General features: G+C 42.4%; 2 protein-coding genes across 2 annotated transcripts in view; one reads left to right on the forward strand and one right to left on the reverse strand.

Moving 5' to 3' along the window:
* ddt (D-dopachrome tautomerase) overlaps positions 1-13897 on the forward strand; it is a 15533-nt gene extending 1636 nt beyond the window's left edge. Inside the window, exons 2-3 of the mRNA XM_086033917.1 lie at positions 9966-10141; positions 13780-13897. Coding sequence (XP_085890043.1) covers positions 9966-10141; positions 13780-13852 — 249 coding nt within the window. The 3' untranslated portion in view covers positions 13853-13897. The remainder of the gene's footprint in view (positions 1-9965; positions 10142-13779) is intronic.
* Positions 13898-14656: 759 nt separating this feature from the next.
* Positions 14657-24872, reverse strand: part of LOC147145475 (P2X purinoceptor 3-like) — a 28027-nt gene continuing 17811 nt past the window's right edge. Inside the window, exons 8-12 of the mRNA XM_086033653.1 lie at positions 24230-24366; positions 20427-20520; positions 20284-20349; positions 17527-17604; positions 14657-15401 (exon numbers count right to left, since the gene is read on the reverse strand). Coding sequence (XP_085889779.1) covers positions 15276-15401; positions 17527-17604; positions 20284-20349; positions 20427-20520; positions 24230-24366 — 501 coding nt within the window. The 3' untranslated portion in view covers positions 14657-15275. The remainder of the gene's footprint in view (positions 15402-17526; positions 17605-20283; positions 20350-20426; positions 20521-24229; positions 24367-24872) is intronic.

Genomic DNA, 24872 nt, shown 5'->3' on the forward strand with positions numbered 1-24872 from the left:
CTAGCTCAGAAAGTATCCATGGTGGAATCACTGAATGTGGAACTGCCGGACTTATAACCAGTGTTCGGCAAGTTACTTCCAAAATGTAATATATTACATACTACTAGTTACTTGCATGTGAAAGTAATACGTTTCTTTACAATATTACTCTATTTGCAGAGCAATGCGTTACTCAAGTTTAAGTTACTTTTCAGTTACTTTTTCAAAAATCGGGGATTAATTTATTTAATAATGATTTCAAGACCTTAAAAGGAAAATGCAAAATTTGCTGCCATACTGTAGCTGGTAAAGTTAACTTATGAGCATATTTAACCAATTAGTGTGGTCTATAATATTATATGTTTCGACCCTATGGTGTGGTGGGACATCACTGCGTTTGATCAATATTTGTATCAATAAGATTTACTTTTTAAATATAAATATTGGAACTGATATTTTGTCCAGTAAATAAATAATCACAGACTGTAAACCACAAATGAAATTATCATTATTCTCAAATTAATTTACACACTGGGGGCGGCTTGGCTCAGTGGTAGAGTGGTCCAATCCCAACCGGCAGGTTGTGGGTTCAATCCCCGGCCATTGTGACCATGTTGAAGTATCCTTGAGCAAGATACTGAACCCCAAGTTGCTCCCGATGCTGCGTCATCAGGGGGTTGATGAGGTACAGTGTGAAGCGCTTTGAGTACCAAAGGTAGAAAAGCGCTATACAAGTGACAGTCCATTTGCCATTTACACGCAAATACTAGTGATGCATAACATATAATCGATAATTGGTCTAACAAGATAGATAGATAGATGGATAGATAGATAGATACACACAGACAGGGCATGTGTAATAAAAGCAAAAATATGTATTGAAGTCAAAACTGACCTGACTAAATGTTTTTTCCTTTTTCATTATTATTTTTTTCTGTTTATAATAATTGAAAGTTCAGTTAGTTCTAATTTTCTTTTACTACATGAAGACAAAGATCGCACTGTTTTCTTACTCATTCATAAATAAGCGCGCGGAACAGCACATATGGACCAGTCGTCTTGGGCAACAGCAACATTCTTATTTTCATTATTCGACCATTTTGCAGCAATCGGAACTGAGTGTTCTGTATGTCTCATTTAGGGGCGATTACGGTGCAAGTGTCCTCCAAGTCGAGGCGATACACAGCGGCTCGTTCCCGACTCTGTATCGACTGCAAGAAAGTGGGAAGTAAAAGTTAGAAATAAACAAATAAAAAGATATGGACAACAGTGGTACTCGAACCCATCATGTCAAAACGGTACATAAGGTTGCATTACCGCTGCTCACTAGCCTATACGAGTGATTACAGTGTACTGCGTACAACTGGTCACCTATAGATTAAAAAAAATTGGCTGGGTGCTCAATCTGATGGCATTTGCGTGTCAACTGGCTTCTGGGAAGCAACCTGACATGGTCGCGTTCACAGTTGGAAAAAAAAAAAAAGCAAAGTTTATAGGCTACACAACATTCTCACAGTTTGGCCAAAAGCAATTAGGACATTTCAATTTTGCGTATTTTGGAGGTGTAAGCACAAAAGCAAATGTGTTTCCAGTTGTATCGTTATCCGCTTTTTGTATTAGTGAAAGCTTTACATTATCTCTAACTGTTTCTGCATGATATCCATTTTGATGCGTGGGGCTTGTGCTTGAGTTGTTGAGGGTGTAAAAAATAATGGTCAATGTCACACCCTGAATTGGACACTGTCATTGTGGCATAACATGATAGACTCCTATTGTAGGTTCGGCAAGTTCGGGAGGAGAGAGAAGACGTGAAAATGGAGGAGTATGTGAAAGTTGTCGGTCCGATGAATGGTAAATTTAAAAAAACGTCCTAATGGCACTATTCATAAAGACAGAGTGATATGCCTTCTTTGTAAGGACTTTGCTTACCAAAGAGCAGTTCAAGCCTATCACATAAATGCAAAGTAACCATCCATCCATTATCTGCCGCTTATCCGAGGTCGGGTTGCGGGGGCAGCAGCTTCAACAGGGAAGCCCATACTTCCCTCGCCCCAGCCACGTCTTCCAGCTCTTCCGGAGGGATCCCAAGGCGTTCCCAGGCAGGCCGGGAGACATAGTCTCTCCAGCCTGTCCTGGGTCGTCCTCGGGGCCTTCTGCGGGTGGGACATGCCCGGAACACCTCACCAGGCAGGCGTCCAGGAGGCAGCCTAATCAGATGCCCGAATTGGCTCCTCAAAACGTGGAGGAGCAGCGGCTCGACTCTGAGTCCCTCCCGAACCTCTCACCCTATCTCTAAGGGAGAGCTTTTTAATTACCTCGTTTACTTCAACCCCAGAGATAGGAGAGCCCACCTCGGAGTCTCCAGGTTCTGCTTCCTCAGTGGAAGGCATGTCGGTGGAATTGAGGAGGTCTTTGAAGTATTCTCCCCACCGAACCACAACATCCCGAGTCGATGTCAGCAGCACCCCATCCCCAATATATATAGTGCACTGCTTTCCTCTCCTGAGACACTGGATGGTGGACTAGATTTTCCTCGAAGCCGTCCGGAAGTCATTTTCCATGGCCTCACCAACCTCCTCCCACACAGTTTTTGCCTCAGCAACCGCCAAATATGCATTCTACTTGGCCAGCCGCTATCTGTCAGCTGCCTTGGAGTCCCGCAGGCCAAAAAGGCCCGATAGGACTCCTTCAGCTGAACAGCATCCCTTACCGCTGGTGTTCACCAGCGGGTTCGCGGATTGCTGCCACGTCAGGCACCGACCAACTTGCGGCCACAGCTCCGATCGGGCGCCTCAACAATGGAGGCATGAAACATGGTCCACTCGGACTCAATGTCCCCCGCCACCCCCGGGACGTGGGCAAAGTTCTGCCGGAGGTGGGAGTTGAAACTCCTTTTAACAGGGGATTCTGCCAGTTGTTCCCAGCAAACCCTCACAATACGTTTGGGTCTGCCAGGTCAGACGGGCATCTTCCCCCATCATCAGAGCCAACCACCGCCAGATGGTGATCAATTGATAGCTCCGCCCCTCTCTTCACCCGAGTGTCCAAAACATGCGGCCGCAAATCCGATGATACGACTACAAAGTCGATCATCGTACTGCGGCCTAGGGTGTCCTGGTGCCAAGTGCACATATGAACACCCTTATGTTTGGAAATGGTGTTCGTTATGGACAATCCATGACGAGCACAGAAGTCCAGTAACAGAACACCACTCGGGTTCAGATCAGGGGGGTCATTCCTCCCAATCACGCCCTTCCAGGTCTCACTGTCATTACCCACGTGAGCATTGAAGTCCCCCAGCAGAACAGTGGACTCCCAAGGTGGAGCGCTCTCCAGCACACCCTCCAAGGACTCCAAAATGGGTGGGTACCCTGCACTGCTGTTTGGTGCATAGGCACAAACAACAGTCAGGACCCGTCCCCCCAGCGAAGGGAGGCTACCCTCTTGTCTACTGGGGTAAACCCCAATGTACAGGCACCAAGCTGGGGAGCAATAAGTGTACCCACACCTGCGCGGTGCCTCTCACCTGGGCAACTTCAGAGTGGAAGTGTCCAACCCCTCTCGAGAGGACTGGTACCAGAGCCCAAGCTATGTGTGGAGGTGAGCCCGACAATAGATAGTGGGAACTTCTCAGCCTCACACACCACCTCGGGCTGCCTCCCTGCCAGAGAGGTGACATTTGATGTCCCAAGAGCTAGTTTCTGTTGCCGGGGATCGAACTGCCAAGGTCCCTGCCTATAACCGCTCAGCTCAGACGGCACCAGACCCCTTAGGCCCCTCCCACCAGTGGTGAGCCCATGGGAAGGAGGACCCAGGTTGCCTTTTCGGGCCCCATGGGTGCAGGCCCGGCCACCCGGCCCTCGCCAACAAGCCCCACCTCCAGGCCTGGCTCCAGAGGGGGGCCCCGGTGACCCGAACAAGACCGGTGACCCGGGCAAGGGAAAACGTGATCCATTCATTTTTTTTCACCATAAGGAGTCATTTGAGCCGTGCTTGGTCTGGTCCCTCACTCATATGTGTGTGTAAAGAAGCTACGCACGCACCACCTTCGCCGCCACCTTCCAGATCGTTTTCGCAATACGGTTAAATGCATCGTCTAGTTATCTAGGTCCCTTTGTTCCAGCAGGCACTATATCGATTGTTGTCGCCTTCTTTTTGAAGCCACGCCCCTGACTTGGAATGACACTGTGACACATTTTCTAAACAACAGGTGTGGATTGTGTGGAAGTATAAAGTCAATCTGCGCGCAGCACTGTTCGTGGATGATGCGAGCATGTCGAGTTCATACATATCTGCTGGCGTCTTCCATTCTGAAACAACCGACACAGCAGGACAGTGTTTCGTTGCGTCTTCACTGAAGTTGAACAACCTCGCTCTGATTCACCTCTCGCTCTCTTTCTTCTTTTTTCCGCAAACGCGCCGTAGCAAACCAACCCCAAAAGGAACAAATACTTAAGCAGGATAAAAATAAATATATATTCACAACACAATATTGCCGCATGTTATAATCAATATAATCAATTGACAACTAAATCATATCGTCGCTGTCATGTGAAAAACACTTCATCTCCATTTTTTTTCATTTTCTTATTTTTACCTGAATCATGTTTCCGCGTTACAGAATTCGCATTAAAGTGAAAATTTAAAAAACGTTCCAAAATTGGAGATAAGTGTTTTTCACAGAACAGCAATGATATGTTACACTTGCATTGGGAGCTCCTGTAAAAATGCTGTTTACTTCACACGTACGTTCTGCACAGAGGGGAGAAGAAAAGGAAGGAGAAGAAGAATGACACGAAGAAGAAGGAGCGCTGGCGTTTGACCGCGGGAAATTTGAAACCTGAATACCGCAGCCGCTTCATTCACGCGCATCAGAGAGGGAGAGCTATTGCTTGGTAGAAGACGACGACTGGCAAAACAAAAAAAAAAAGGTTTCGGCATCGCAATCAAGTGGCCAACACTTCTCTCCGTGCAGACCGAACGTGTGCAGTGCACAGCGTTGGTTTCCGCCGGGGCTCCCAATGGAAGTAAGTACGCGCAGTTGGGTAACTACTAGTGGCGCGTTTGAAGTTTCTCCATAGCGGGTTTGAATAGTAAATTAGCCAGCTAATGACCTTTAAATAAACCTTTGCCGTTAGCATCGCTCCCACGGCGCGTTCATGGACTGACGCTTTTTTTTTTTTGGGTGGGTGGGGGCAGACGTAAGGACGGAACCTCTTTAAAAGGATTGGGTCTGGTTCTCAAATCTCAAAAAGAAGAAATTTTATTAATTTGCTTTTTACAATTCATACTGAGACATTTCTTGGCTGTGGTCATGTTGGTGATGGCCTTCATAGTACCCCACAGCTTCTTAGAGTTCATACTCAGCATGAGAGTTCTGTTAAATTTTGTCCTTATATGTCTCTTCCTTGGTTCCCTGAGCCTGCAGTTAATTTCTTTTTGTACAGGTTTTAGTTGCATTCTGTCCGGGTTCTTAAATGCCAACTTTTTACGATTTATGCACTCTTTCACCTCCCTGGTTATGTAAAGTTTGTTGTTTGGGTAGTGTTGTGCTTACAAATACATAGTGTATGATGTGAATGTCAATGTGATAGGCTTTACCAATAGAGGGCGCCAATGGTACATGAATGGGTAAATACCAAGCAGGTTGAAGAAAATAAGAAGTAGAACAAATCGGACCTTGTTGTGAGTTTGCACACTCTCCGTATTAATATCGAAAACTATTGAAGATTAAGTCTTGTTTTCTTTCTACCACCAACATAACAATTTGGCGACGAGGATGAGCGCGTCAGTGCCGTGCCCGCCGTTTTTTCTTCCACATGTTGGTGAGCCGCCTATTCCCTTTGCAACTTTGGAAGATGTTCGATAACTACATGATGGTTATCAATGCTACCGGGGATGCATGGCCGAATGCAAGGAAGAGGGCCGTGTTACTTCACTGCCTGGGCGCAGAAGGACAGCGCCTCTTCTACACTTTACCGGACCAAGGCGATACTATGGCTACAGTAATGGATGCGTTGGAAAAACACTGTGTCCCTAAAGTTAACGTCACCTGTAGACATACGTTCAGACAACGTGTTCAGCACTCGGACGAGTCAACTACCCAGTACGTGGCTGCACTGAGGGAACTGGCCGCATCTTGCCAATTCGGAGCAATGGAAGGTGAGATGATAAGGGATCAGCTCATCTCAAATACACATCCAGTGCTGTACGAGATAAACTCCTGCTCGAGTCCGAATTGACTTAGACAAAGCAGTAACCATTGCTGCTCATGTACAAGCTGGGGTGAAGAATGCTACGTTGCTAACAACTAACAAATTAGTCCATACGGCGTCAGTGCAGGCAGTAGGGCGTAGATCAAGCTACTGGGGGAAGAGAGATGCTGGTCTCGCACAATCCAATGCACACGATCGGAGCAAACCTACTACAAATGGCAACAAGCAGCAACGAAGATGTTATAGATGTGGATCGAATAAGCACATTGCTACTGACAAGAATTGTCCAGCTGCTTCAGTACTATGTAACTGTGGGAAAAGGGGACATTATGCCAAAATACAATGGACATTCAGTAGAGTTAATAATGGATACTAGCGCTTCTGTATCCATTTTGCCAGAGTCATTGTACAAGACACACTTCAGTAGTTGCGCACTTGAGAAGCCAAAAATGAAACTTGTTACCTACTCCAAGGACCCCTTACCTGTTCTTGGCTGTCTCCCAGCGGAAACTACAAATCTTAGACAAGAAAAGACTGTGCCAGCAACATTCTACATAGAGAAAGCCGGATCTCTTTTGCTGGGCTTGGACCTGATGAAAGCCCTGGGAGTGAAACATCATCAATGGCAAAGTGAGACTGAATGGGGACAACGACAATGCAAACCCGCCACCTGCTGGTGAGCCCGGAACAGTGGACAATATTAATATAACTCCAACCCAAACACTTGGATGCGTCAAAGGATTTTTGCACAAAGTACAAGTCAACAAAACAGCACAACCAGTACGACAAAAACTTTGACGCCTACCACTGAGCATACGTAAAGAAGTGTCAGAGTAACTACACCAATTACTGCAAGCAGGCATCATTGAAAGAGTGGATGCATCTGAGTGGGTGAGTCCTCTGGTCGTGGGAAAGAAACGCAAGGGAGGACTACGCTTGTGTGTTGATTTGCGGGAGCCAAATAAAAGTGTCATAATAGACTGTTATCCACTTCCTCACATGGAAGACCTCTTCGCAGAACTGTCTGGTGCTACGCATTACAGCTAGATAGACTTAAACTCCGCATATCACCAGTTACCTCTGCATCCAGAAAGTCGCAAACTAACAGCTTTCATAACCCATGATGGCTTATTCCAGTTCACACGTGTCCCATTTGGTCTCGCATCTGCTCCATCCGCTTTCCAAAAAATGATGGAGACCATACTGGAAGACTTAACAGGAGTACAGAACTACCTAGATGACATCGTGGTCTATGGAGCTTCAAAGGAAGAGCATGACCTATGTCTACAAAGAGTCCCCAAGCACCTAAGTGGAGCAGGACTACAGATAAACTTTTCAAAGAGTACATTTGTCCAAACAAACATTACTTTCCTCGGGCGCGTCATTTCCAAAGATGGATTGCGTCCCAGTGCGGATCATCTTGCTGCCATCGCACAAGCACCTGCGCCACAAGACATGCCAGGATTACGCTCATTCCTTGGATTAACTTCATGGTTCAGCAAGTTTATTCCAAACTATGCTACACTAGTTGAGCCCCTGCGTCAGCATCTTAAAAGTAGTCCACAAGATGAACTACCGTGGGATAAGGAGGCAAGTACAAGCTTCACAAAACTGAAACAAACGCTCCTTGGAAGCGCTGCACTTGCTATTTACAACTCTCAACTGCCGACAATAATCATAACAGATGCTTCTGATTATGGTTTAGGTGCTGTCCTGACTCAGATTCACTCAGACGGTACAGAGCACATCGTAGCATTTGCTTCACGTACACTAACCCCAGCTGAAAGAAAATACTCAACTACAGAAAAAGAAGCTCTCGCCTGCCTCTGGGCTGTTGAGAGATGGAGAGCATACGTCTGGGGCCGCAGATTCATACTTCAAACAGATCATCAGGCTCTGACTACGCTCCTCAACACAAAGGGAATGAACAGAGCAGGGATGAGAATTGTTAGGTGGTCAGCTAGGCTGATGTGCTTTCAGTATGATCTTTGAGTATCGCCCAGGGAACCAAAATGTTCTAGCAGACGGTCTCTCACATCTGCCCATTGAGTCAACTTCACAGACTAAACCCGAACCAGACTTGTTGGTTGAGATAGCTGACATCTCACCACTTTTCTCCACACTGTCTTTGGCTGACTTTAAATTGGAATCAGAGGATTGGGCTGAACTTAAACAACTCAGGCAGGTGAGCCAGTCTCACTGGGCCAAAACTAAAAAGTCTCTTTCTACGGAACTACAGCCCTACTTTCTCGTGAGACATGAACTTGCAGTCGACTCCCCACTGATATTTCATGGCACACGATTGGTCGTCCCAGAGTCACTCAGGGAGCGCCTTGTTAATCTAGCGCATGAGGGCCATCAAGGCATAGTGTGCACAAAACAACGACTCAGGGAACTGTACTGGTGGCCAAACATGGACAGTTTGGTTTACAGAATCCCCTCCACATGCTCAGTTTGTCAGTCATGTGATAAAACTGCCAAAGCGTCTCCTGCTCCACTACTGTTGAGTTCACCGAAGGTCCCTTTCAACACGTGGCCGTTGACATTGAAGGTCCTTTTTAACTTGGTCCACAGGACTGTAGCTTTGCAATCACACTGATTGACTACTTCGGCAAATGGCCAGAAGCTGCCTTCACCTCTAATGCAACAACAGCTGCTGTCCTCTCATTCCTCTCAGCTGTCTTTTCACGTGAAGGTAATCCGTGCACCATAACAAGTGATAACGGACCACAGTTCACCTCGTGTGGATTTGCCGACTTCTTGAAGGAGAGAGGAATCAACCACATCAAAACATGCGTGTACCACCCTCAAGCAAATGGGTGTATCGAACGGTTCAACAGAGTTCTCAAAGACTGTATCTAGGGAGCACATGCAACACAAAAGCCAAGGAAACAGACAGTAACGGCTATGCTACTGAACAATAGAGCTACAGCACACGCTACCACCGGTGAGTCTCCCTTCAAGCTCCTGCGAGGAAGAACCATGAGAACAAAGCTCCACATATTGCCCCCAGGTGACCACACAGGACCGTATGAAGAGCTGAGGTCAAGAGTAGCTCTCCGACAGATGAAAACTAAGAGTTACACGGACAAAAAGAGGAATGCTAAACCACCCAAATTTGCAGTCGGAGACAAGGTTCGAATCCGCAACAAGCTTTTTCATGTTGGGAAAGGAGAGAGACAGTACACCGACCTTGTGGAAGTACAATAACAAAGCGGATTTTGTGAGGTTGAAGAAAAGAAGAAATAGAATAAAACGGGCCATGTTGTGAGCTTGCACACTCTCCGGATTAAAAAAGAAAACTATTGAAGATTAAATCTTGTTTTCTTTCCACCACCAACATAACAGGTAGATAGTTATTTCTTTACGAGGTATGACATTGTCCACACAGCAGCATCATTCACATCCATCTCATGAAAGATGCTCCGTTCAGTAGACCGGAAGAATCCTTTAAGAACCTCAATGCTCTCGCTGGTCCAGATATTAAACATTTTGGTTTGCGGTTTGCTATTTTTGACAGCAGTTTTGTAAGTGGGGATGAGATACACCATATTGTGATCAGAATTTGACAGTCGGGGTTTGGCGCATACGTACAAACATATTTGACACCCATAAAAAATACAAAAGCACTGTTTGATTGGGACAGAGGTTAGCCACATTGCACAACGCACGTACCGACACGTTCAACAATACGCTTCTGTGGTTGCTTTGTCTTTATAAAGTTTTGAATAAATGATTTTAATGATTTATCCACCAATTTCTCTCTTTCAGAGAATGCACTTGATCGTGAAGCCAGGGTTACCAATGTTGATGGGAGGATCTTGCGCACCATGTGTGATGCTGTCAATATCGGCTATAGGGGTAACTGACACTGCTGACAAGAATAAGGAGCACAGTGCCAAGCTCTTTGAGTTTCTGACCAGAGAGCTTGCTCTTACTGAAGACAGGTGTGTATCAGAACTTTCTGTTTTGTGTTTATGCTATACCTCATCATAGAGCTGGGCCGATAATTTGATATCGATATGTATCGCGATTGACACGTGATCGATACCAATAGAAAATGCCTTCGATAAAATGTTCAATAGAAAAAAGAGAAACAAAGCCGATCGCAGCATGGTGCGTGATGTAGGCAGCGCGCTTCCGCCTCCAAACATGAAGAAGAAGCGTGTAAACCAAAGAAGAAGCAGCTTTTAAACCAATGAGGAAGAAGCATTTAAATCAACAAGAAGAAGCTGTTAACTCAACGGAGCATGCTTGCGGGCCCGGCGGCCGTGCGCTACGCTCGCGGGCCCGGCGGCCGTGCGCTACGCTCGCGGGCCCGGCGGCTGTGCGCTACGCTCGCGTTCAGCGAGCGAGCGAGCGCCGTAACTTTGCTCGAATAAATGACCACTCGACTCAGTACAACTCATTTTGTCCCCAGCATCATATTCAATATTCAGTCAATATTCAAGTTAAGGTCAAAATTCCGATTTCTGAAACATTCTGAATATCCCGTTTCCGTTGAGCATGCGCAGTGTCCCGTCCAATCGGCGTATTCTGATTGGCGTATACATGCGCACATATTCGGGTTATTGCATGTGTTTGTAAAAAACAATACTGCCAACATTTGGGTTTTAAAAGGGTTATATTGTCTGCATGTAAACATAGTCAGTGTTTCTGCTTAGCTAGTGCATAATGCTTGTCTGTGTTTGTGCGCTAGGAGTATCTTTGCCTTTTTCACCCTCCCCTCCTTATTCTCTATCCACCTGTCAGCAATAATGGGAAGTACAGCATCTTATTTTTTTATTTTAATGTATTTTAGTTTTTTTTATAAGAAGTATTTTGACGTACATTTCGACTTTAAAGGTGAAATCCGACTTGTGCGGAAATTACATCGCCAGCGTAGGAACGGAATTCGTTTGTAAATCGAGGACTTCCTGTATTAATATTTGGTTATGTGTGGCTTTCTGGAAAACATTCATGTTGACGTTTAGGCACCCCTGCGATCGTCACACTTTTTCTGTTACAAACTGATGCCGGCCCCATCAGAGAAGTGAAAAGTTACGTGGCCCTCACAGGAAAAAGTTTGGGGACACCTGTCCTTGAAGGTTAACTCGATTGACTTCAGACTTGGTCGGTACAATTTCAACACCTGTGACAATAACAGGGAAAAAAAACATCTTGAGTTTTTTTAATACTATATGACCAGGGTTCAGGGCATCATATTCTGCGTTTCATAATTCCATCCGAACAAAGCATTCTCGGTTGGACGTTTCACTTATCTAGATCTACGAAAATTGGAAGGTATCTGTATCAGCCCACGAGCTGCAAAAAAAAGTCTTTAGAGCTAGGCATGGGATGATATCAGATTCCGACCGTATGATAACCTTTAGAAAAAATATCACGGTATCACCGGATTGAAATTGGAGGTCTAAAATGCAGTTTTTACAAAATATTTAGGTCAATAAAAATATCATTTTCCCTCATTGAGTACAATCCATTTTATTTTCAAACCAAATATACTGTACATCTCAGTGGTTGACTTCAAAACAAAGAAGCAAATAACTTATTTAGCTATTGATCCTCTAGACCAGCGGTAAGAAATTCCAGTTCCTCGAGAGCCATATCATTCCTGTTATGAATCCCTCCCTACTACAACTCACCTGACTCAAATAATCCGGATCGCTTCAGACTTCTACCGAGCAGACTGATGAACTGATCATTTCAATCAGGTGTGATGTAGTAGGAAGAGATCCAAAACAGGCACGATATGGCTCTCGAGGATGCAGAGTTCCATACCCCTGGACTAGACTTTAGTGATCCAGTGTTTAGTGGTTAACAAACTGTCTCGCTCTTCACTCCTTCAACACACACAAAAAAAATATCATTAACTTAATGTATGTAGCGAAAATGGTATCAAAAATGTAATAAATGGACAGTGATTCGGGATTCAATGCCTGCACTAAACCTCGATTACCACTAAGGGGACCACACCCTTTTTGTTTAATTCTAGGACAAAATGGGCAGAAAAATCCTTGTTAATTTAGTCTTAGTATTTGAAGGAGCTACATTAAAAATATGTAAATCCAAGTAACCAGATTAGTAGAGCTGGGCCTTTTACTAAAAATTGAGCGTCCGTTATTCATCATCTGTCTGCAGCGTGGGCACCCTTCCATCATCCGTCGTCCGAGGGGGGGAATAGTCCCATCTATAGGCCAGTCCGCTTCTACTTTTAAACGGCCGTCCGTCGGCGAGTCCGATTAAACATTCACTCCCCCCCTATCTTATCTTTATAAAGTGTCACATTGATGCCCCTTTGTCGGGTCACGGATGGGCAACCGCGATTTGAACCTCAATGGCGTGATCTGCCAGGGATGCGCTAATTCAATTTATTGCTGGATGGAAGATGTATGGATGTGGATTCTGGTGGACTCCAAGCTCTGTCCTGGAGTTTTCCTTCCTTGGTGAGATAAGAGGATTGTCTTGTCACAATCATGCTTCGTTGGCAAAAAGGGAGTGTGAACAAAGCCAGGATTGTTGAAAGCGTCTGTAATGTGTATCCATGGTAGCAGAAAAGAGGGGGATGGTTGCAGGCCTGAGTTCACCACCAGGTGACCTTCCATAGTTGCTACATATAGATGGACTATTATATAAGAATTAATACATAAGCTCCAACAAGAACATTTGGTACATTAAGAAACGTGTACCATGTATTATTTTGAAATATTTGGGTCCCCCATTGAACAAATTCCTATTTTTAAACAAAATATAGAACATGGCATTTGTTACAATAACAAACATTGAAAAAAAAAAAAAATTAATTAATTATAATAAATTAATATATGAATGAAATCAAAACACAAATTTGATGTATGCATGCTTATTCTATGCACACATCTACACAGTCTTTGTCTCGCTGCAAACTACTTCAAAAGCCTCCATGCTATTTGCATTTTTAATTTACTTTGGAATTTGTCGCAGTTTTTGGCCTTTTACAGAAGTCATATTTTGATCAACTCCTCTTAGAATTTATCCAATCATATTCAAACATTGGGTTTTTAATCTAAAGATATGAAAAGTTTTTTTTTTTTCATCACACGCCATTCAGATGCAAAGTAGATTTATTTATTTTTTTATATTTTTTTTCCATCACTCGCCGTTGCCGTGTCAATGTGTTCTTTGCAAAGAAAAAGGATGCTGTTTTTGAGGTTTAAAACCTAAGGTGAAAACTCATGAAATTCAGGCCTGGCAAAAAGATTAGAAATTTTGGGGGTTATTGTGCGATTTCTTAAAAATGGCTCAGGTGCCCCATATACATTTTTAACAAAGCACCCCTGGTCGTACGATTCACCAAGATCTAGTTTATATTTTATCTTGTATTCTGTAATGTACTTTGTTACAGCTTCAAGTGTTGTGAAAGCGCTGCCAGGTTGAGTTGAGTTTTTTAATATAGGCATAATTTTTTTTTAAAAAAAGATATGATAATTGCTACTTTCATGCTTTTTGAGGACTCATCAGACTTCTCATCATATGACATTGCTAGCTGGGTCTTTTCAAAATTCGAAGTTTTTGGTAAGTGCTTGACAACTTTTTTTCTGATTTACAGGATTACCCTTCAATTCCACAGTTTGCAGCCTCACCAGGTTGGGAAGAAAGGAACAGTTATGAGCTTCCTGTAAAGCAGTCTGTAAATATGAGAGAAATTAAAAAAACAGTTTCAAGCAGCTGATTTATTCAAACTGTTGTCTTTTTTCTCCACACAATGAATTCAAGTGTTCTATCGAGTTAAACAAAAAATGTTTCTGCATGTGGGTATGTGGATTGACACTATATAATGAGTATATGACAACACAGGTCCAAATTCATCTGTTGTTTAATACAGCATTAACAATAATCAGCATGACATAGCAAATCTATGAAATGAAAGTAATGTTTCAGTACAGATGATGATAAACATGTACAGTGGAACCTCTGTTTACAAATTTAATATGTTCCGTGAACCCATTCTCAAACTAAAACGCTTGCAAAACGAGGTAATGTTTCCTATTGAAATGAATGGAAATTCAATTAATCCATTCCAGCTGCAAAATGGCATTCGTTTTGCCGTATTTTCATCGTGTGATTAAAAATTACGTTGTGTGCCATATCGAAATACTCTATTTGATGATGATGATGAAATAAGAGTAGGAAATCACTGTGCAGCGTTATGGCCTTTTTGGGTACAGTAATGTTTATGTTTAGAGTGGTTACTGATAAATGGCTACCTAAATGGCCACCATCTACCAAGCACAAAGTTCTGAGCCTTCTTTAGCCACGCCAAAACTATTTGTAAACTGAAAGTAGTGAGTAACCGAGCTAATTTTCGTTTTTTTTAAATTGTTCAGAAACCAAATTATTCGTAAACTGGGTGTCATGTTTGGTCTGTTTTGTTTTGTTTTTTTTGTTTTGTGTTTTGATCAGTGTTTCTGTGTCTGTCTCGTCATGATTATTGTGTCCACCTGTGTGCCTTCCACTTTCTAGTGTTAGCCAATCAGCACCCTCCTCCTACCTTATGCGTGCCCAGGTGTTTCTCGTTGTCTCGTCAGTATGCCTGTATTTAAGTTCCTAGTTTTGGTTCAGTCGGGTCATTTTCAGTGTCTTTGCTGGTTTTTGTGCGCGTGTCTTTTTGTCCTGTGGTATTTTGGATCACTTTATTCATAGAGTTCAGCCATGCTTTCCCGGTCATGTCAAGGCCTGCCTCCTTGATCATGTCAAGCTCAGATTTCCCGGTCATATCAAGCGCTGCTTCCTCGGTCGCGTCCGGCCCTGTTTCTCCAGCCACATCGAGCTCCACTTCTTCAATCACGTGTTATTAAAAACACCTAAACCTACCCCGTCTCACATTCCTGCATTTGGGTCTTCCACATCAGTCCACATCAGTGTGACACCAGGTTGTTCGTAAAACTGAGGTTCCACTATAATTCCTTTATTAAAATCTAAAATAAGATGATTTGTATTTCTGGAAAAAAAAACGAACTTTCACCATGCAAACATTTTAGTATATTTTTTAAAATACAAAGTTTATTATTTTAAAAACCACCACCTCTTTGGACACTCTCATTGTTAGCTGTAATATTCAATGGAATAAGCTCCCAAATCACTGGACTTCATAAAGCCTTCATTGTTTTGAAGTGAAAGCTGGCTGCGATAAAGCCTGTTGTTTTGAGAGTCCAGTGAGTTGTCCGATACCTACAATATATGAAAGACAAGTTAAGTATGCAAACTTGTGCAATTACATCCACTCAACATATCCATCCATCCGTGGGACTTCGGGAATTTATGGAAGAAACATGTAAATAATGTCTTCCGAAAATAAACAATGATGATATGATTTATAATTTGACATTTTCATTACATTTGTTGTCATTTTAAGATGGGGGAGATCCAGGTTATGGACATTGGTGGGAAGGAATTCTCTAGATGAGAGTGCCTTCAGAACCATATGCTTGTTAAAAAATAATAACATATGTTGAGAAGCACACAACTGGAGGATGTCTGGTGTAAAGAGGAGGTGCAGGTTACTGATTTGAGCTTTAACCCCATACCTTGGTCATCCTGTGTCAAGTATGCGGTATATTCATCCATCCACACCAATCATGTTTAGTGGTTTAGTGGTGGGTTTACATAGGACTCATTGCTAGTCAGTGAGAGGGCTGACACCTACAACTGGCTTCAGACCCTCTGGATCTGCTCTAATAGAGTGTGCAATAAACCGTAAAATGTGTGTTTTTAGCTGACACAAACTTAATTATCATTAATATAATTATTATTATTATAAATAATCGAAATATTGACTAGACTTCCAACTTCAAAATGCAAATCTCTCTGACTCTTTCCTCCATTGCTGTTTATGAACACGTGAGCAGTCGTTGCGCTGTAAAGGATGATGTCACTCCCTCAGCACGAGTGAGACTTTGAATACTCCTACACTGCCTTTCACCATGTTCAAGCTGTAAATACCAATGTTTCCCTTTCTTGCGTGTTCTGTAATGAATACCGGTGGTTATTTATTTACTGACTTGAGTGAGCGCTATAGTATTAGGAATCAAGCGGTTTTTTTTTCTGTATTTTCTCATTCTTTAATTCGTTTTATATTGTAATATACATGCGTGAGGGCGACACCGTTGGTGAGATGTGTGTGCTGTTACCCCATTAAGGTCTAAAGTACCTGGCGAATTATCTCTCTCTGTAAAATCTAAGTAAAAACTAAGTAAAAGCTGACACTTTCCCGGATGGTCAACACAAAAGTGATATCTCAGCCCCTGTAGGAGATACAAACATCATTCCAAAAGAATTTGAGAGCTTAAAGATGTGGCTTTCAGACAGGCCTAAGTTTATTATCATTTTCAGTTTCAATCAAAACTGAAAAAGCGTGAGTGCAAGAGAAGCGCTATTTTTAATTTTAAAAAATCAAGTGGTAATTACCATCCTCTATTCTGTTACAAAGCTGGTGATATCGTCATTGTCTGCAAACATATAGTATATCTTAAAGGGGGAAATCAACCCAAACATATATTTTTAAAAATATGTTCCCAGCAGGCCCACTGGTTGAAACACGGCATTCTGATTAATATTGCGTTTGTGGAATATGAGTTGGGCAGCAAGCCTGCATAGAACACATTCTTGAAAAAATAAATTTTGGGTTGACTTGGGATTGGGAACACTGAAAAGAAGCCGCTCCACTTGTTCGGTCAGTGGGTCGGAAAAAAAATGAGCACCGAACAGCAACCTCTACTACTAATTTGAGAACCACACCAAAATTATTACGTACACCCCTATTTACCGTATGTGTGTAATGGGTATCAGTGTCAGTAGACTTCCTTCAGTTGTCCTCTGGTTATTGTCTTTTGTCATGCTATTTGTTGCCTGTCGTAGACAGGGGCTCCTGTGCTCATAGTGGCTTGGTTTTTGTTTTGGACTTGGACTCATTTTGACCCTGAGCCTTAGAAACCTCGAACATTGAGACTTGCCTGGATCTTTGCGCTTGACTCCTTTCCTTTGCCTCTACTTCATCACAACAAACTCTTGACGGATGCATGAAAGGTAGTGTAAAATGTCCGAGGTCAATTGCTTTTGACTCAACAACGGTTGAATTTGGTTTATCATATTGACAATGTATAGAAGCCCAGGTCAGATTGAGGACTTAATCTTTTGAGTATAGGTGTGCTCTGCACGGGTGTGGTGATTATAACTTGAACCCTTTGTATGTAACCAGTTTTAAAAGATATATGACCATAATACACTAATTTCATATACTGTGGTCCCAAGATCTGGGACCTGCATCTTAAACACTCAAAAAATGAATTAACGTTACCTCTTCAAATTTCTTGGCCTTGTACAGCGCTGCTCCCTTTAGAAAGTTCAGCAATATTATGTCACACAGCACAGTTCCCTAAATGACAGTAAAAATACTAAATAAGGAGATGATCAAAACATGAGTGAAGAACAGCTTTTATCACTTATGAAGGAACAAGGTCCTCGAATGTTGATTAAATCTGGTGAATGTTTAGTGAATTCCGGAACACACAATATAAACAAGCTGACATAAAATGTGACAATATTTGAATTCACACAAATGACGGTTGGTGAAGAGATGGTTTAATTGTTGGTGTTGAATTTGATCTCACTCCCTCATATTAGCCTTTGAACAATTGCAGCATAAGTCGATTGAATTGCATTAATAAAGTGATCTCAAGTAAATATATATATATATATATATATATATATATATATATATATATATATATATATATATATATATATATATATATAAAGTATGTATATATATATATATATATATATATATATATATATATATGTATGTATGTATATATATATATATATATCTATATATATATATATATATATATATATATATATATATATATATATATATATATATATATATATGTGTGTGTGTGTGTGTGTGTGCGTGTATGTTATTGAACTGGTGGGAGATGTACCAGTAGGCGCCATGTCAGGTGAGGTGATGGATCGTTTGGAGATTGGGTTAAATGGACTAATTTCAAGTAGCAACATAGGATAGCACTGAGGGAATTAACCTCACTTCTAAAATTTAGGTTCCAAATTTAGTCACTAGAGGTCGCCAATACTTCAAAACAGGACCACAATTCAGGCAGAGAGACAGGCTCAATGCAACATTGTTTAAACGATAGTGCAGTATTAATGAAGCATGGGATAAGCACAAGGGTGAAGTAATTATATCATGTTGGGTACAATGAATTGAATAAATGTCTCACAAACACAACAAACAAGCATAAGTCCCAAGGTGGTTATAATATACAGCAATGGTACTAATATTGGAGAAGTATTTCATGATATTAAAAAACAACCCTTGTGATGATGTGATGCTATGCAGTATCAATTAATGAAATAGGCACTAATAGCTTTGCATAATTTTGTGTGTACTTCTTGAACTTTGAATTGCAGTGATATGATGTGATTTCCATTTACTGTTTTAGATGTGGTTGTGATGGTCAAAACCGTTATTAAGATTGCCATGCATTTTTAGTTAGTGCTGATGTATATATTCAGCAATTATTTTAGGTTTGTGGTTCTGAAACAATAAATATGATATATGTGTGGTGTCATTAGTAAATGTTCAAGTGGGGAAAAACCCACTCACACACACAAACACAGGTGCGCACACGCATACATACATACGCACACACGTTGATATGCGTGGATGGAGACACACACCTACGCTCCGAGACGCTTGGTTGGGCACAGGCCGGCGGCCGAGGGAGGAGTCTCAAGGGGTTCTTCAGAGGTGAAGTAAGGTGAAATTTAGAGTGATGAGGTAATGCACATGGTTACTGGTGGAGTTATCCATGACCTCATCCTGAAGGATAGAGGCTATAAAAGCCAGGTCCTCACAAATTCTGGGCTTTTTTCTTTTCCCTGGTTACTACGGGGGCTCGGGAATCTCGGAATGCCGGACAAAGGATGAGTTTCAGCCCTTCCGACTCCGGAGTTAGATGCCTATCGGGAAGGGGTTATTCGTCTTCGATGGGACTTAATCAAATTTTATCTACGATAAGGTAAAATAGAAGACACACATTATTGCGAGTATGAGAGAAAGCCAGTCAGCATTCCAAATCTTCAAATCCCCAAATTACCTTGTCGACGATTAGACTTTGTGTAATTGAGGACTGATCACTCTGAATTCCACCCTGAACATATTGATATTTAACCGCATTTAACCCTTTATTATCATTTCATTTTAATCTTTTACTCTGTTTTAAGGTGTACCTTGTCTTGCAATTGTTAACTTCGGGAAGGGAGGATGGTTCTCGCTTAGAAGGAATAATCTCTCATTGCATAGCAAAGTCAATGTCGTACTTACCCCTTTTGATTATTGTCTTTTATAATACGTATATTGCATGATGTCGATTACGGTTTGGATATTATTTTTAATTTTACAATGTTTCAGGATTATCGACTGTATTACACGTCTTGTGTGGCCATTCTTGATCCAGAATTATTGTGTTTTCATTAAACTCTTGTTAAACTAAATATCAAATTCCATTTGGTTATTCAATATCATTTTAGTTTTGATTCAACCATCCAACCTCTTCAATGAATGAACGACTACACACGTAACAGCGGACTATGCCTTACATGAATTCAAATAGTTACTGCGGCTAAATGTAAACAAGCCCGAGCCATCCTACCAAGGCTAGCTAAATGTTCTAGGTCGTAACAAGTGCAAACGATTCTTGAGGTAGAGCTGCCTAAAAAACGAGAGTGGTCGGATCATACGCCTTAATTCTAAAAGTGGCCACTCATCAAGAGCGCGTGGCCGACGGGAGACGGGTTGACCTCGCAATACTACGGCAGTTAGTACCAAGACGTGTCCAACTCGACGTCAGCTTAAGAGGGCTTCTGTCCCCCCCATGAGGCCGCGTTACTGCGGGCGGGGGGGAAAGGAGAAGTTCAAACCCATTTGATGGAGAGCTGGCGAGGACTATAGTCCTCCAGTAAGTGGAATCTGACAACATATATATTACATCTTATCTATTCCGTACAATGTTCCATAAGCAACACTCACCACTCCTATTGAAGTGAAGGCCGCTACCATGTTTATAAGTGTGGGAATCATATTGAACTTGCCTGCCTGAAATGGAAAACACATTTATAAATTTAATTAATACAAATATTTTAAACAATACCAAAGTTTATAACAATACTCACATTTCCATTGACGAGCACATCAAACCTTATAGCATATGCTTTCACCAGTGTACGATAGTCAGTCCCATTTTCCATCTTATAATATTTGGCAAACCTTCGATAAAGAAAACAAAACCTTGGGTTATATAAAACAAATTAGAGCTCGTGAATCTGAGTCACCAGCTATTGATTTGAATATATATTTTTACTCATGTAATTCTTGATATGCCATGCTATAAGAAGGCATAGCTTTCTATGGGCTTACCACCCCTGTGGGAGGGGCCAAAGGGGTCGGGTGCACTGTGAGTTGGGCGGCAGCCAAAGGCAGGGAACTTGGCGGTCTGAGAAATTCTGACTCGATTTACCAGGGCTCACCTCCACACACACACACGCAGCTTGGGCTCTGGTATCAGTCCTTATGAGAGGGGTTGGACTCTCTTCCAATCTCTCAAGTTGGCCACGGTGAGAGTCATCAAACAGGTGTGGGCATACTATTCACGGATTGTCTATAACAAGCACAATGTTCAAACATAAGGATGTCCATGCGCATGTGCACTGGGCACCAGGACACCCTAGGTCAAGGGTCGGCAACCGCAGCTCCGGTGGCACATGCGGCTCTTTCATCCTTATGTTGCGGCTCTGTGTGGCTTGGGAAAATAAATTATAAGTGTCCGATTGAAGTGTGTTGTAAGGTCTTCCAAAGACACGACGTCTTAGTTCTCTCCCTTTTTACTATTACAACACGGCTAATGTGGGCTGCAGTCGAAGCCAACTACAGTGCAACAGTTTCGTCATAGGTACACACGGATCTCTGGTCCTTCGCCGTCTGCTCACTCGCACACCATTCCAATCCAGCGAGTCGCGTGATGCATTCAGGAACCTCGGAAACAACACGACTTAGCAAAACACAAATGTCACCACAACAAAGATAACGCAATTCGTTACAGTATGTTATTTGTCTCAAAAACGTGTATCATGTCATCTTAAAATCTTGGACGTCCAAATATGGTCAAATTATTATTATTATTATTTTACATCACCAATCGATTCGAATGGTCCGTACCTACTTCGTCTGTAATTGTTATGCAATTCTGGCCAATTTAAAGCGGTGAAAATAACAAATACTCAAATAAAGCACGATTTCATGGCCGGAAGCGTGTGCGACACGGCGATCTGCTGATAAGTAAGGTTCGCTGGATTACGTTGGCTTGTTTAATATCATTTAATAATAACAGCTCATTGAAAGGGTGGCCGACTGGTTAGCACGTCTGCCTCACAGTGCAGAGGTCGTGGGTTGGAATCCGACCCCGGCCTTCCTGTGTGGAGTTTGCACGTTCCCCGTGCCTGCGTGGGTTTTTTCCGGGTACTCCGGTTTCCTCCCACATTCCAAAAACATGCATGGTAAGTTAATCGAACACTCTAAATTGTCCTTAGGCATGGTTGTTTGTCTTTCTGTACCCTGCGATTGGCTGGCAACCAGTTCAGGGTGTACCCCACCCGCTGCCCAAAGATAGCTGGGATAGGCTCCAGCACGCCCGCAACCCTTGTGAGGATAAGCGGATCGGATAATGGATGGATGGATGGCTCATTGAAAGCACACAACAACATTTCTGATTGTGGTACACAGTGCACACAAAAGGCAGGGTTGATCGCTCTCTCTCTTTTTTTTTTCTTTTTTTTTTTTTTTTATAATTCAGAAATGCTGATGGAAGCCCGTTTAAATTCAGAGGGGGACCAGCCTATAGGCGGGTACTATTTTTCTCCCCTCTGAAAAAAAGACGAATGACGGACGACGAAAGGGTACCCACACTGCAGACGGAGGACGAATAACGGACACTCAATTTGTAGTAAAATGAGTATGACAATATACTATATATCGCAAAAACGATAGAGTAGTAGTGATGGGCGATATGACGATATATATCGCAAAAACGACAGATAACATTTTGTTGTCACTCTTTCTACGATTGTGTTACCGTCGTATGTCCTCTTGCAGCAAACTGCATGTAATTAGTACTTCAAGTACAGCTTGATTTGGTGTGCAAAAAGCTTTCACTTATCAAACTTAAGAGAGCAGGTGGCAGACTGGACTACAACATAGAGAAGTGAATCATAATCGCTGTACATAAAAAACCTACGGTGTAAAATTAAATCTAAGTGTCAATAAAAATTATTAAATAATGAAGTTACTGATGGCAAATAACAAATGTTACTGTGTTGGGAAAGAATAACTAACAACAACAACAAACCCGTTGGTATTAATAATTATTACAAAAACACAAAGCATTCATGGTGCGTCTTCAAGCTACAGATTGTTTTTAAGTATGTCCCAAAATCCCATGCGATCCCATGCAATCGTCCATTTTGCAATTGACTCTTTTACGTGACAATGTGTTTTTAGTGCATTTAAACCGTCTGTTGCAATTGAGAAATACGCTGAAACTTTGAGCGGGCAGGCGTGTCAAGTTATGTGCTCTCATTATATTATTTATTTTAAGGGGTGATATGTTCAATAATATACTCAAACGCCAATATGTTTACATTTGTTTTGTGTTTGATGTCATATGTTCCATTTACTGCAATGCTAATGTTTTGTCACTGTCGTTAAATTAAAAATGTCTTTCTATGTGCGGACACTTTACGTCGGTTGTATCCCCTTTACGGTTGAGTGTGTGTCAAGAAGAGCGGGAGGACTGATGATGGAATGAAGAGATGGTAGCATACTGCAACTCCTGAAGTGTTGTGTTGGTGCGTTGACTAAAGAAAGAAATATGGATATCGAAGCTGCAAACGCAACAAGGCGAGTGTGCGGTGTGTCAACAAATTGTGTTTGATCGGCGATTTGGACGCATATAAACTTAAACAAAGAGACTGGATTACTGACCCGCAAGCACTGCCCGTTGTGATTTACATCGATCTTGTCCACTACCTCATTTTCCACCCAAGCCCATTCTGTGAATTGACGGACTTCCAGAATTATAAAGGTATGGGGGCATATGACAGGTTTCTGTCCAGATGGGTTCGCGATGTGTGTTAGATCTTGGTCTGCATTGCCAACAGTAAGTCAGATCCATTTCCAGTGAGGGTTGGACTCCGCCAAGGCTGACCTTTATCACTGATTGTGTTCATAACACACGAGTAAGGGAAGAATGGAATGGGACTTTGTGTCTGTCCGTCGTGGTTGAAGAAGGAGCTGAGCCAAAAGACGCAGCTCTCATTTACCGGTCGATACGTTCCTACCCTCACGACCCACAGCTCGTGACCGAAAGAACAAGATCCCAGAAAAAAAGCGGCCAAAATGAGTTTCCTACACAGGGTGTATGGACTCTCTTAAAGATAGCTTGAGAAGCTTAGCCATCCAAGAGGGGTTTCAGAGTCGTGCCACTTGCTCCTCCACATTCAGAGGAGCCAGATGAGGTGGCTTGGGCATCTGATTAGGATACCTCCTGGATACATCCCTAGTGAGGTGTTCCGGGCACACCCCATCGGGAGGAGGCCCCACGGAAGACCCAGGACATGCTGGAGAGGCTATGTCTACTGGCTGGCCTGGGAACATCTTAACATCCCCATGGAAAAGCGAGATGAAGTGGCTGGCGACAGGGAAGTCTGGGTTTCTCCTCTAAAGCTGCTGCCCTCGTGACCCGACGTTGTATAAGCAGGAGTAAATGGATGGATGGATGGATGGATGGATGAAGGCATTCTTCAAAGACATTTTACGTAACTCCTGATGTATAAATCTTTTGAAAAACTTCAGTGGATGAGTTTCCTTTAGCCAATACACATTTATGGTTCTTAAACATCTACCCGACCTTGGATCTAGATACCTGAAATTGTAACCAGGTGAGACAGCATTCTTCTGTGACATCGCATCCAGTCGAGTGAATGAGTATGAAGGATTGCAATGGTCATCTGATTTGTCCAAATCACACATCCAGCCAATCTTTATTCCTATCACTCCTCCCTAACAAGGAGGCACAACGAGAGATAATGAGTCATATACTGTATGTTCCACCAGATGCTAATGTGTACAGAGCAGTCAGTGGTGTACTCCAGGGTATAGGCTGGTGTACAGCGGATGCCTACTTATTTTTCAGTTTGCCTTGCGCATACCCACTAGATTTCAACCCGTGAGCAAGTAACTCAACATCTGAAAGTCATCCCTTTTTTTTCTCCTCTACAACGGACCTCTGGTCCAGTAGGACTATGGATCGGTACTTAAGCTTGACAGTGCATTGTATTATTAAGTGACAGTTTTGCACTAATCATTGATTTATGTTTAAGTAAGACCAGGTAGAAAGGTGAAAGGCTAGTCACTAGCTGGTTGGCAAAATGACTTGCTGACAGACTGTTTGGTTTACAGACTTGACTGTCTACCTTCTCTCATGTTGATGATTTCGTTTCAGATGGTATATGCACTTTCTTCTTTCATTATTGGTTAAATTAAGAACAAATCTGAAATCTATTGTG

Source organism: Filicampus tigris, chromosome 6, assembly GCF_054856515.1.
Source record: "Filicampus tigris isolate MCC_2025a chromosome 6, RoL_Ftig_1.0, whole genome shotgun sequence".
NCBI lineage: Eukaryota > Metazoa > Chordata > Actinopteri > Syngnathiformes > Syngnathidae > Filicampus > Filicampus tigris.